Source organism: Electrophorus electricus, chromosome 19, assembly GCF_013358815.1.
Source record: "Electrophorus electricus isolate fEleEle1 chromosome 19, fEleEle1.pri, whole genome shotgun sequence".
NCBI lineage: Eukaryota > Metazoa > Chordata > Actinopteri > Gymnotiformes > Gymnotidae > Electrophorus > Electrophorus electricus.
The window spans coordinates 16221169-16234853 of NC_049553.1; the positions used below are offsets into that span (position 1 = coordinate 16221169).

The window sequence follows — 13685 nt, forward strand, 5'->3', positions numbered from 1 at the left end:
CAAAAAGAACCGTCATCAGAGTTTAGCATTTAAACATCTATGTTCAAAACAAGCTCGCTTTGTGCTATCAGGCCTTTCTCTCGTAATACTCATCACCTGATGCTTTGTTGCAGAAATTTGTTTAGGAGTGTTCGCCACCACGTTCCAGATATGCGGCCAGGGGAGTAGCTTTAATCCAGCAGCGGACATCTGCCAGTTACCTGTAATGGCCACACGGTGGCGCCTACGGTCCGCTAAGAGCAGAAATCCGACTCTGTTGTCTTATCTGATTTTACGATGAGGGTTTTTCACAGGATAGCCATCGTTTGTAGGCTTGCCCCCTGTTGATATTTTAAGCAATCGAAACAACCACTGGTGGATAGTCCTGTACTGTAAATATAGAATTAACCTGAATTAATCTGATTAATTCAGCGTCCAGTGGAAATGTTTTATGTAGGCTTAAAGTACACTGTTAACCGTGGAACATAATAGTGGATATTATGGAATATAATAGTGAATAAACTATATCTATCATATTTAAAGTATATATACGCATAGTTATCATCTATTATAAATGTAGATGTATTTCTTTCAGGTTACATTTACACGAGACTCTTACCTAAGCCATGCGTAAAATTCTCTTTAAAAATTCCCCATAGGAGTTATACTTAAATTATATTTATGTAGTAAAAGTAGACACATGTTGCGTGGGGTTTTTGTTTGTTTTTTCTTCGTTTTTTTCTTCCTTTTTAAGAAAACATTTCACTCCGATGCAACATCTTTAAATTTTTCTGCATGTAGCTCTCCACGTAACAGCATAAGAAATGAATAAACCTTGTGTGTGTACCTGGACCTTCTGAGCACTCGTTGCTTTGATATGCCACGTGCTACTGAAGACAGAAGCTCTTCTGCCCTTCAGACATGCGAACATGAACATGAACATGTAAGGAGAAGAAAAGTCCCCCGGTGAAGATCAAGTCCAGGTGATTCTGAATCACCGCCCAATTCGCATATTTTTAATAAGTGTTCGATCATTTGGGAAAATATCATGTTTTGTCTTTTACTGGTTATTATTAATTTGGAGCAGTGACAAACGTAAGAGGAAATAGAGGCGTTAATATTAGGCCACGGCTACAATATCCAACATAGGTTACTGTACGAAATTCCACCCACTTTCTATACCACAAAATGAAGCTCGACATTTTTCGGTGTTTGTATGCGCTAATCATTTATTCAAACAACTATGCATTGTTATCAACTACCATCTATCAACCGCATTATAAGTACAGATGATTTGTATGATACCGCAGGAGCGTCACGTTTGTTTCCGCGCTGTTCTGCTGCTTAACTTGACATCAAATTGATTCAAACTGTCACGGAAACGCATCTTCAGAAGAACCACGGAAATTGTCAGTCGTGGGGGTGTTGCTCGCTGTCCTGAGATTGCAACTATCATGTCGGTGCAAAGCGATCTGTGGGGGGTAAGCGTCATCGCACGGCAAGTAGTGTTAGAATTTTATAAATGGAAAAAAAAGGTAAAAAAAAAAAACAAACATTTTACTCTGATTAAATATTTCCAAAAAATGAATGTGATGAGAGTTGTTTCATAATATATATATATATATATATATATATATATATATATATATATAGAGAGAGAGAGAGAGAGAGAGAGAGAGAGAGAGAGAGAGAGAGAGAGAGAGAGAGAGAGATTGAAAAAGCTGCCCTAAAATGATTTTCATTTTGCGCATAGAAAATAAACAATTCTGTCTTAAGAAATGTCTTAAAAATGGAAAGAGAGAATCAACTCCCAGTAAACATGGGCACTCCAGTGCTATAGCAGGTGTGGACTTTTGCCACTCACTGGTGAATTCCTTTAGAATAAAACGTCTGATTTTCATATTCCAATGTGAAATTAGATTAACTGAATTAGATTCTTATTTTAAGAACTGCAACAATTCTTAAAGCCTCTAGAAATTCTCAGTGCAAGATTTATAACCAGAAGCATTAAGTTTGTGAGCTGCAATCAATTATAAGGTAATAGGCCCCAATAAATCTCCCCATAATTGAGATCAATCCCTCATATCTGCAGGACAAGTTAGGTTTTTAAGACCCAATTAGCTCCTTCTGAGCCACTTTAAGGCAGAGCGATGATAACTGCTGTTTCAGCTCAGAGACAAGAGGAAGAGAGGGTGTGTGTGAGGGAAACCAAGAGCGACAGAGAGAGAGTGTGTGTGTGTGTGAGGGAGAAGAAAAAATGGTGGGGGGGAATGGAGACTATCCAAGAACGAATAAATAAATTCCCTGCTCCCTCACTAATAAATTAATGCCAAACGCACGCAGCTTTAATTTGTGCAACTGATTGCACCTTCCAGGACCAGCCTGGCCTCCCTCTACTTCAGCACTGGATGTTTCTTTAATTATATGTCAAAGGCTAGAAAACCATTAAATGAGCTCCCACACTACACACCTAGGCATGTACACACATACACACTTTCACCAAAAGATTTACTTATCTCTATTGCAAATAAAATAAAAAAAACATTTAATAATTTTTCATACATTCAAATACATAGATATTTTGCTCTGTGATCAGGACAAGGTTTGGTTATTTGAGATAATCCAAGGCAGAGAAACAGGTGGATTAAAGTTTCACCAGAACTACCTCAGACCTGAAGTAACTCACGGACAGCCTCTCCACACTGGTGCCATCACTGCAGTTGTAAACAGTCTGTCATTCCACTGGGCCACGAGGCAATATTGTGGAAAAATACAGCCTCAAGCATGCATTCTGGGAGGTGTGGAATCACACTGTCTGTGCTGAATTTAGAAATCAACAGGCTGTTTTGGCTGAGAGGAAGCCCAGACTACACACAGCAGGAGAGAACAAAACAGCGCCAAACTGCCCGTGTACACACATTCACACCAACAGGGGGTGATGTTGAGTCCAAAACAAGGGGAGGAGCCAAAGGAATCATTTCTTATTCAGAGGATATAGACAAAAAACTGAACAGAAAAACCCTCAACAAACAATGATGTTAACAGCACGAACAGGCTCACCTCACCAATAATGTGAACAGCACGGACAGGCTCATTGCCTTTTCTTGTAATCTTTCTCTTACAGAGACAGTGTGAGCCAGACATCCTGCTTCTGACTGTGTACATTATTGCACAAACGCATCATTTCAGTTTTAGTGCTAAGGCTCAACGCGTGAAGTATTTAGTCAGCCACAAACTTTGTATTGAGTGCACAAAATGAATCAACTCTGCTATGCCAACGTGCATCTCTCAGTAACTGACAGTACACACACTCTAATTTTACAACACCTTGATATTCATGTAGAGGAAAGTAAACACACACACCTTCTTAAAATCATACCCTACACTACCAGCACTCTGGAAATATGTCAGTCCCTTCACATGTCATGTGTCTGCTAGAAATGAGGAGGAATGTTCCCCCTACACTGCCACACTCCCCTTATAGTCCTCACCATCTGCACCTAGGAGAGTCCTGCTTACTGCACACCTGATCTGCATTAAACTGCACCATTCAAGACCAAGCTTCCTCTACCATGCCTGCCACTTAGAAAAGTCTTCAACCACTTCACATGTTTCATTACAAAGTCTTTTTAACAATTTAGAAAGATATGTTGAATTCTGAACACTGACACCATCACCATCTTGAGTTCTGAAGAGTGATCTGGATGGTTTTGCCTTTCAAGGTCTCCAAGGTTGAAAAACTGCAAAAAGATTTTTCTTCTATGCATTTAAAAACAATTTTAAGAAACAACTGGTAGAATTTCCCTTTAGCTACTGTGCAAGCCATGAAAAACATTTTTTTATTGTAGCTAAAATTACAGCATCGTGTTGGCTAATGCTAAATTAGTAATGCAATTCTGCATGCAGGAAAGCAGAGCTAAATGATCTTCAGCATGTGCTTGTGGGGAAAAAGGCTTGTTTCAGCGTATATTTTACTGTCCTTTCATTAGATGGACTAACCTCTAGTCTGTGATGAAGTTAGTCTCAATGAGGGCAGCTAATACTTAAGTTTTTACTCCTCTCTTTCAAAGGCCAACATAGCACATAGTCCTGAACATACTCTCAACATCCTAGTGAAATCTTTGGTGAAATATGCATCGTGTGTTGATACAGATCACACTGCCTTGAGTGATGGTGTCTGGGGTTTCCCATCAGGGGTTTGGAGCAGGACAGTCACTTCCTTTCATGATGCTTTGAATCTGTTATTACTGATCCAAAGTCAGAGTAAGTCAGTACACCTGTCCTGCCCTGAAGAGTCAAGTGTCCTCCCACCATAAAACATCAGAGGTTCCATGGTCTACTTTACACCTCTGGATTTTAGCATCCTTTTCCCTGTGAAAGAGCACCGGCCCACTGCAAACAAAGCTCCACCACACCCCCCACCCCTCCCACCCTCTTCCCGGCCTATCTCCATGGCAACAGGATCGTTCCATGAGCGTCTCAGCTGAGCTCAAACCCCGAGGAGGACTCGATTGCGTAGAGAAGTTTGCTCCTCATCAGATGCTGTTCACAGAACTCGGGAAGCTTCAGCAGGTTCATGCAGGTGCTGGCAGTGGGCAGACGGTCCAGATCACTGCCACCATTGTGGATGCAGAAGGCTGGATACAGCTCCTACAGCACAGGCAGGGGGGCAAGCACAGTCAGTTGGTAAGTTACCTTACCCAACACAGTCATCTTTCTCGATGCAGCTTCACCTTACATAACAACTTTACCTTACCAAACACAGTTTCACCTTAACCAATGCAGCTGGCTTTATCATAAAACCACAGCTATATCAAACACACAGGTTGCTTTTCATGAACTTATAGGTGCTTAGTCATAAACACATTACAAAGATAAAAAGATAAACATAGGACGAACATTTGGTGGTTTACTACTGCTACAGCGGCTCCATTGTAAACCCTCTCTGGCTACAGTGGTTTGCTGCTGTCCACACACCTGAGGGAGTAAAGGTGTGAAAGCAATAGGACAGGGCTCAGGTCTGCTTCCTGGTTCCACCAGCATTCTTGATGTGCAATCCCACCTCTGAGGAGAGTATTACCAACCTAGAAGTGCATTCTGCTGTACACACAGCAGAACAGCTACCCACATGCATGCTGGGATACAGTATGTTGATGTCTGAGCCAGACAAACTGTTGTTCATCACCAAAATTACCAGGAACACCTAATACGCACTGGATGCCACAGTGCCTCCTAGATAGCTACAAATTCTGTCCGAGACGTCGTGCATGCCCGTGAGCTGCGGCAGGGCTCAACCCTCGAGCGAACTCAATTAAACTGATCTGGGGGCTTCGGTTTAACAGCCACATTTTTCTAACAATTAACGTATTAAAGTATCGTTGCTTATTGAGGAAGTGCCAGGACGAAAGCCATCATTTTGAGAAAAGGGTTTTCATCATCATTTTTAAATGGCCTTCCCTGACAGGGTCATTTCTCCCTTAATGAATTCCCGGGTGTTTAACGGCACCTAATTAAGGCGAGCCTGGCTGAAGAGGATAAGAGGGGAGAGGCCATCCTGCTTTAAACAGTCTCCTTGTTTCCACTGCTTCCTCTCTCCCCTCCAGCCCTCCTCTTATCCATCCCTCTCTCCCCTCCAGCCCTCCTCTTATCCCTCTCTCCCCTCCAGCCCTCCTCTTATCCCTCTCTCCCCTCCAGCCCTCCTCTTATCCCTCTCTCCCCTCCAGCCCTCCTCTTATCCATCCCTCTCTCCCCTCCAGCCCTCCTCTTATCCCTCTCTCCCCTCCAGCCCTCCTCTTATCCCTCTCTCCCCTCCAGCCCTCCTCTTATCCCTCTCTCCCCTCCAGCCTTCCTCTTATCCCTCTCTCCCCTCCAGCCTTCCTCTTATCCCTCTCTCCCCTCCAGCCCTCCTCTTATCCCTCTCTCCCCTCCAGCCCTCCTCTTATCCCTCTCTCCCCTCCAGCCCTCCTCTTATCCATCCCTCTCTCCCCTCCAGCCCCCCTCTTATCCATCCCTCTCTCCCCTCCAGCCCTCCTCTTATCCATCCCTCTCTCCCCTCCAGCCCTCCTCTTATCCATCCCTCTCTCCCCTCCAGCCCTCCTCTTATCCCTCTCTCCCCTCCAGCCCTCCTCTTATCCCTCTCTCCCCTCCAGCCCTCCTCTTATCCCTCTCTCCCCTCCAGCCCTCCTCTTATCCCTCTCTCCCCTCCAGCCCTCCTCTTATCCCTCTCTCCCCTCCAGCCCTCCTCTTATCCCTCTCTCCCCTCCAGCCCTCCTCTTATCCATCCCTCTCTCCCCTCCAGCCCTCCTCTTATCCATCCCTCTCTCCCCTCCAGCCCTCCTCTTATCCCTCTCTCCCCTCCAGCCCTCCTCTTATCCATCCCTCTCTCCCCTCCAGCCCTCCTCTTATCCATCCCTCTCTCCCCTCCAGCCCTCCTCTTATCCCTCTCTCCCCTCCAGCCCTCCTCTTATCCCTCTCTCCCCTCCAGCCCTCCTCTTATCCCTCTCTCCCCTCCAGCCCTCCTCTTATCCCTCTCTCCCCTCCAGCCTTCCTCTTATCCCTCTCTCCCCTCCAGCCCTCCTCTTATCCATCCCTCTCTCCCCTCCAGCCCTCCTCTTATCCCTCTCTCCCCTCCAGCCCTCCTCTTATCCCTCTCTCCCCTCCAGCCCTCCTCTTATCCCTCTCTCCCCTCCAGCCCTCCTCTTATCCCTCTCTCCCTCCGCCCACTCAAAGTCAAATTCATTAAACAGCCGGCCTTTTTTTTAAATTTTTTTAACCAGTAAGTCTTACTCCAAAGTTCAGAGAGACAGCACATCTTTTCTCTGGGTAAATACCACCAAAAGACAAAGACAATAGGTAAATAAAGAACAAAAACTTAGTAACTGACAACTGGGCAGTAGGCAGTTATAAATTAAGAAAGAATTTAAGATGAGTGAAATTTGTTCATGCCAAGATTGTTGTAATTGTACAGACAGTGTGCTAAGTGACATGTAAAATAAAACAGAAACTATGGTGTTAAGAGAACCCCTGTCATTTTAAAATCCAAATTTAATGAAAGGAAAAAAAATACTACTACTACTAATAATAATAATAATAGAGGCTATGTTTTCGCATGAAACTGCATTCAGGAATTAATCTATCAGGGATGAAGCAGCTGTTTAACAGTAACTGGTTCAGGTCTGATTTTACAGGCCCTCGTCTCTTAAGCAGGAAGCTATGGTCAAATTATCTCGGCACAGACAGCCTGTCCTGCACAACAGCATGACTCACAGCAAACTACACAGCCCAGATAAGAGTGCTGACAGGTATTATAACAATTTAATGTAGAAATTATTATTCTGAAAACGTGTTCGTTCAGTGGAACTGGCAAGTGCAGATTAGTAATAATCTCTCTCACACACACAAACACACATCCATTCCTGACCACAGTGAAACCACTGATAACTTTACTGAATGAATGGATAACTCCAATAGACCCACTGTGCAGGTGAGACACTGTGTGCAGGTAAGGCAGTGTGTGCATGCATGCATGAACTTTCCCTGACCTGTGCTGTGTGATTCCCAGGGGCTGGATTGTTAACATTTGCACAGCACCTGTGCAGACAGGAACTCTTTTCTGCTCAAACACTAAGGTGCACAGGATCTAAACCGAGTTCTACACAGTCTGCAAAACCGCAATTTTGGTTCAGGTACACCAACAACCCATTTGACTAGAAACATTTATTCATCAGGACGCCCGTTTTGTTTGCAACGTTGACAAAATGCCAAAGTCAGCGTTGTTCCCGTTAGCATGTCCTTTAAGAGCCTCTGCAAACAGCCTCTTTTTTAGCATCTGCAGTCAGTTCTGTCTAAGCACACTTCCTCAACCACACTTCCCAAATGACCAGAGTACTGGCCAGAGGAACTAGGATGTGACCAGCTGGGGTGTGTGTGTGTACGAGAGAGCGAGAGAGACTCACTTTAAAGCCCAGTAGCGGAGGGCGGGAGCAGCTGGTGACAAACTTGAGCAGTTTGCGCTTTTCATCATCACTGAAGCTCTCCACCACCTCCCAGAAGATCTTGATCACCGGGTGAGTAGCCGAGTAGCCGCCTGCACCAAACACATTACATCAGTACTAACATTTAACTGTGATGTCAATAATCAAGGGTGGTATAAGAAGGGGGTGCAGATGTGAAGGTAACAGGTGGACGTGTGTGTGTGTGTGTGTGTGTGTGTACGCGTGTGTGCATAGGGGTAACAGGTGGAGGTGTCTGTGGGTGTGCGTATAGGGGTAATAGGTGGAGTGGGTGTGCGCGTGTGTGTAGGGGTGACAGGTGGAGGTGTGTTTTTAATGTAAATCTTCATGACAAAATTGTCCTAACTATGAAAGAAAAATAGGTGTAACCTACCATTCCAGGACAGGCTAATCAAAAAGAGAAATCCCTTTTTATTGGTTAACAGATGGTGTGTAGGGGTAACAGCTGGAAATGTGTGTAAGGTAAGGTAAGATGTACCTGAATAGTTGGTGAATTTCTTCAGATCATCCAGACAGATAGGCACATGGGCACCAGAGATCAAAACCTGAGAAACGTTAACAGTGCAGTGTGAGTGGTATATGGAAGTCTATGTACTACACCAGTGTCGTGTGTGTGTGTGTGTGTGTGTGTGTGTGTGTGTGTGTGTGTGTGTGTGTGTGTGTGTGTGTGTGAGAGAGAGAGAGTGATGTATGGAGGTCTATGTACTACACGAGTGTCATGTGTGTGTGCACGAGAGTGGTGTATGGAGGTCTATGTACTACACCAGTGTCGTGTGTGTGTGTGTGTGTGTGAGAGTGGTATATGGAGGTCTATGTACTACACCGGTGTCGTGTGTGTGTGTGTGTGTGTGTGTGTGTGTGTGTGTGTGTGTGTATGAGTGGTATATGGAGGTCTATGTACTATACCAGTGTCATGTGTGTGCGCGAGAGTGGTGTATGGAGGTCTATGTACTACACCAGTGTCGTGTGTGTGTGTGTGTGTGTGTGTGTGTGTATGAGTGGTATATGGAGGTCTATGTACTATACCAGTGTCATGTGTGTGCGCGAGAGTGGTGTATGGAGGTCTATGTACTACACCAGTGTCGTGTGTGTGTGTGTGTGTGTGTGTGTGTGTGTGGTATATGGAGGTCTATGTACTACACCAGTGTCATGTGTGTGCGCGAGAGTGGTGTATGGAGGTCTATGTACTACACCAGTGTCGTGTGTGTGTGTGTGGTATATGGAGGTCAACAGGTTAACACCCATTTTTTTTTAATAATGCCTTTTGTAATGTCTGAACAATATATGTGTTTGTGTGTGCATGGCTGTCCATACATCTGTCCATTCATGTCCACGCATATGTATGTCTAACAGTGAGTATGTGTGAGCATGTGTTTGTGTGAGAGAGAGAGAGAGAGAGAGAGAGAGAGAGAGAGATTGTGTGTCCATGGGTGAGTGTGTGCGTGTGTTCATGCATGAGTGTGTGCGTGTCCACATGTGATTGTGCGTGTGTCCGTGTGTCAATGCATGAGCGTGTGTTCACTCACTCTGCCGCTCAGGGAGCATTTCCTGGATCTCGTTCGTGTGTGTGTTCGCTCACTCTGTGGCTCAGGGAGCATTACCTGGATCTCTTGCTGGTCAAACATGCGTAGCCACTCCAGGTTCACCACGTTGGCCAAGCCTTGCCGGAACGACAGGCAGTGAGCTCGGATCTGTTTGTTCAGACGGTAATCGGCCACTAAATGGATGTAGGCGATCCGGTTTGCCGTGGTTACCGGGATATCCTTCCCACCTGGCTTCAGCTCAACCACCTGGAAAAAAATGAAGGGTAAAAGCAGGTAGGTAGGTAGGTATAGAGAGAGATGGGCAAAGGTAAGACATTCTGCGATATATTTCGTACACCATACTCCTTAAAGACCAGCGATCTGTAAAGACCCTCCATTCAATCCAAAAGTTCTGTTTCAGCTTCCTTGAGGGCTGAACACCTGCTCTAGAGGAGCTGTGGAGGAGTTACGAGGAGCTGTGGAGGAATTATACAGTCATGGCCAAACGTTTTGAGACTAGCACAAATTTTGGTTTTCACAACATTTTCTGCTTCAGTTTTTAATGGTGGCATTTTGCATTAACTCCAGATTGTGAAGAGTGATCAGATGAATTGCAGTCATTCCTTGCCATGAAAATTAATCAGTCACAAAAATAACTGCATTCCAGCCACTGCATTTCAGCCCTGCCACAAAATGGCCTGCTAACATCATTTCAGTGATCTGCTCATTAGCTCAGGAGAAAGTGTTAACGAGGACAAGACAACTGATATCACTGTCATGCTGATTAGAAAAGCAGACTGGTTGATTTAAAACGGTGGTGGTGCGTGAAGTTTTCTTCTGTTAACCATGGTTACCTCCAAGGTAACACGTACCATTATCAATGCATTGCATCAAAAAGGATTCACAGTAAAGGACATTGCTGCTTGTAAGATAGCACCTAAAATCAACCATTTATCAACTCAAGAACTTCAAGGAGAGAGGTTCAATTGCAGTGAAGAAGGCTTCAGGGTGCCCAAGAAAGTCAAGCAAGCACCAGGACCTTCTCATAAAGAGGATACAGCTACAGGATTGGGTTACCACCAGTGCAGAGCTTGCTCAGGAATGGCAGAAGGCAGGTGTGAATGCATCGGCAATTGAGGAGATAGAGGAGCTGTAGGAGATGGTTTCTGAACTGAAATGTTCCTGGCTAATAAAATCAGACAGTTCTGAATGTGAAACGATATTTCTTGTCAATTCAATGTTTTCACTGGTTTTGGAAATACTGTAACTAAATGTGGCCATATTAATAAAGCTACAAACCCCACACTGATCTTAGTAAGACTGGTGTGGGGTTATCAAGTGCTTTCACATGATCATTCTGGAGAAGGGGGGGGGGGGGGGGGAGAGAAAGAGGAGACGTGCTCTATCATCTCACTCACTTGAGCAAACCGACCAGAATCTGGATCAATCATTAACACACAAAAGAACTGAAAAAGAAAGCCGGGGGGGGGGGGGGGGGGGGAGTGATTCAGCACTTCCTAACCTGGGCTTCTCCCAGGTCATTGTTGACGATGGTGAAGTTGAGGCCCAGGTCCTCCACATCTCCCTCGTAGCTCTTGAGGAACAGCAGGTTGCGGTACATCTCTGGGTCCAGAGATGCCAAGTGGTGGATGTCCACATCAGCACTGGTCCCCAGTAGCTTGGAGAGGAAGAAACTAGCAAACGGCAACTCCACCAGCATATTTTCATACAGGGCCTGAGAGAGAGAGGGAAAATATTCATTTATTCATGCACATTTTTTGAATTGCTCTGGCAAAATTATGACAGTCCTGCTCATAAAGCATTATAATTAAAATGAAGCAAGAAAAAGAGATTTGATTACTAACAGCAGAATGAAGTATCTGTATGGTTCTGGGTCACTTGCACAACAAAAGAACTACTTCGTCACTATGGCAACGCAGGCCAACCTAGCTGACCTACAATAGTTACAAATTCAGCTGCTCAGACCTTTACACACTGTACTGTCCTTCACCCGAGACACTGGCAACAGTCACGGCCACTTGAGGTGACTCAGAGACGTAAAGCTAATGTACTGGAACAGCCCTAAAAGGGCCCATCTCAGGACATTAAGGTATACAAGCCTCGTATAAACGATTGCACTCTCCCTCCCAGCCACATCAACTAAATGGATTATAAATTCCCCAAATCTCCATAATGCACACATCTAAAACACACAGGCAACCCCATAAATCAGGGCATTTTTCTAAACAGGTTAATCTCTTAATTCCAAAAAAAAGGGGGTGGGGAGCATTTTTATGTAAATCAGGGCACTCAGAGGGGCTGTGGGCCCGAACCCCAGACGGCACACAGGCCACAAGGGGGGGGCGCACACGGGCCGGGGTGCGAGGGGGTGCAGTTGGGACTTCTCTCACAGCCTTCTCTTATTTATTACTGTTTACTGCCAGAAATTGTGCCAAAATGACTCAGGATAAAAAGGATTAATGATGGCAGCAGCTTTTAATATCAGTGAGTGCAGTGGCAAAGGTAATTAATGCAAATCGCAGCACCATCAAGAGAGCTGAGACACCGACAAACAGCCGCCTTCTGTTCACTGCCAAATAAATCTGTTAATTTACAACATTAAGAATCAATAAAATATATATTATACTTTATACAACACTGCAGGCATCAGTCATCCACTGACCTTGTGTTCATCCACCTCTGGAGAGTCACTTAGTGAAGTATGAAAGTAAAAAAAAGTAGAAATATAAAAGGAGTAGACCAAAGTAATGAGTTGTAATTATACATCAGAAGTGAAGGAGTTTGGTTAAAGGCTGTTAGCAGCAGTGAGCACACACTCCGACCTTTAGGACAGACACACACACACACACACACACACACACACGTTAAAAAAAGCTCAAGATACAAGTCACAGATATTACAAAGGCTTTTCAAAGATCTTCACTAGAAATATCGATGTGTGAGGGGAGAGTGTGTTCTCATCAGTGTGAGTGATGGTCAAAGCTGATATGTCTGTAAAGCATCCTTGAGTCTGAGAAAGGCGCAATATATAAATGTAACTAATTATAATAGAAAAGCATCCCTCTACAATGACCATATGACACCAAACACACACAGCATGTCCAACACACACACACACACACACACACACACACACACACACACACACACAGCATGTCTAACCTGCTCCACAGATTATGACACTGCTGACCTTAGGAACCACACAAATACAAATTCACAATTATGCAAATTGGCCTTATTTAAACACAAAGGTTGGGTGAGGGGTGCAACTCCACTGTGTGAGGGGAGAGGGTGTTGGGTGAGGGGTGAAACTCCACTGGGCTGCCTTGGTGTACATATGATCACTATTGGTTTATGCTGTAATCACCATTTTTAGAAGTGAACAGGGCTATGACGCTATCCTTTAGTCAGTTAGCGCCCTGTACAGACTTAATAAATGTGTCCCTTGAGGGTATTGACAGCTGTAATTCAGTAAGTAGTTCAAATACTTTAGTTGTGTCAATCATAGCCTAAATGTGACCATCACATTAACCTCAGGAATGCTAAAAGATCTTAATAATGAATTAGTATAATGAACGTAGCTGTATGTTTCTGATCCACACAGCAACAGTGATGTAACTAATCTATATCAGGTGCTTTTATAAACGCACTAAGCAAATATCAATAGCGCACTCCCCCTGTCACACAATAGTGTATTTATGGACAGAGAAAGAGGGTTAATTGAAAGTCAAATTCGAATTAATCTCCCCACTTTAATTGCCTGAGCCATTAGTGGGGAACAGGGCACAAAGTGAATGAACTGAGAAGGGGGGAGGGGCCCATTTCTCACCTTAAGAACTCAGCCATGGTCTCTTCTCTGGTGTGTGTGTTACAGCTCTCTAATAAGTGGCTTGAATCGTCTTGTTGGGAACGGCGCTGATGTTTGTGACCGTAAAACAGATCAAAACTCTATTACCGGCAAGCAGGGTTGGGGTTATTTATGATGCTGGCTGATTTAGCACACTGGGGGCAGTAGCTCTGTGTACACAAACATGGCTGGGGAAGCTAATGGGGGTGGGGCTAACATTGGGGGTGGAGTTAATGGGGGCGGAGCAGGGGAGCAGAGTGCTTGTGAGGTAATCTCCACCTCGCTGAAGGCCTCAGTGCCTCT

General features: G+C 44.6%; 1 protein-coding gene across 1 annotated transcript in view; it reads right to left on the reverse strand.

Annotated features, from left to right (window-relative positions):
* Positions 1 to 2468: 2468 nt before the first annotated feature.
* ube3c (ubiquitin protein ligase E3C) overlaps positions 2469 to 13685 on the reverse strand; it is a 38050-nt gene continuing 26833 nt past the window's right edge. Inside the window, exons 20-24 of the mRNA XM_027028258.2 lie at positions 11037 to 11249; positions 9593 to 9781; positions 8470 to 8536; positions 7935 to 8065; positions 2469 to 4629 (exon numbers count right to left, since the gene is read on the reverse strand). Of these exons, the coding sequence (XP_026884059.2) occupies positions 4459 to 4629; positions 7935 to 8065; positions 8470 to 8536; positions 9593 to 9781; positions 11037 to 11249 (771 nt within the window). The 3' untranslated portion in view covers positions 2469 to 4458. The remainder of the gene's footprint in view (positions 4630 to 7934; positions 8066 to 8469; positions 8537 to 9592; positions 9782 to 11036; positions 11250 to 13685) is intronic.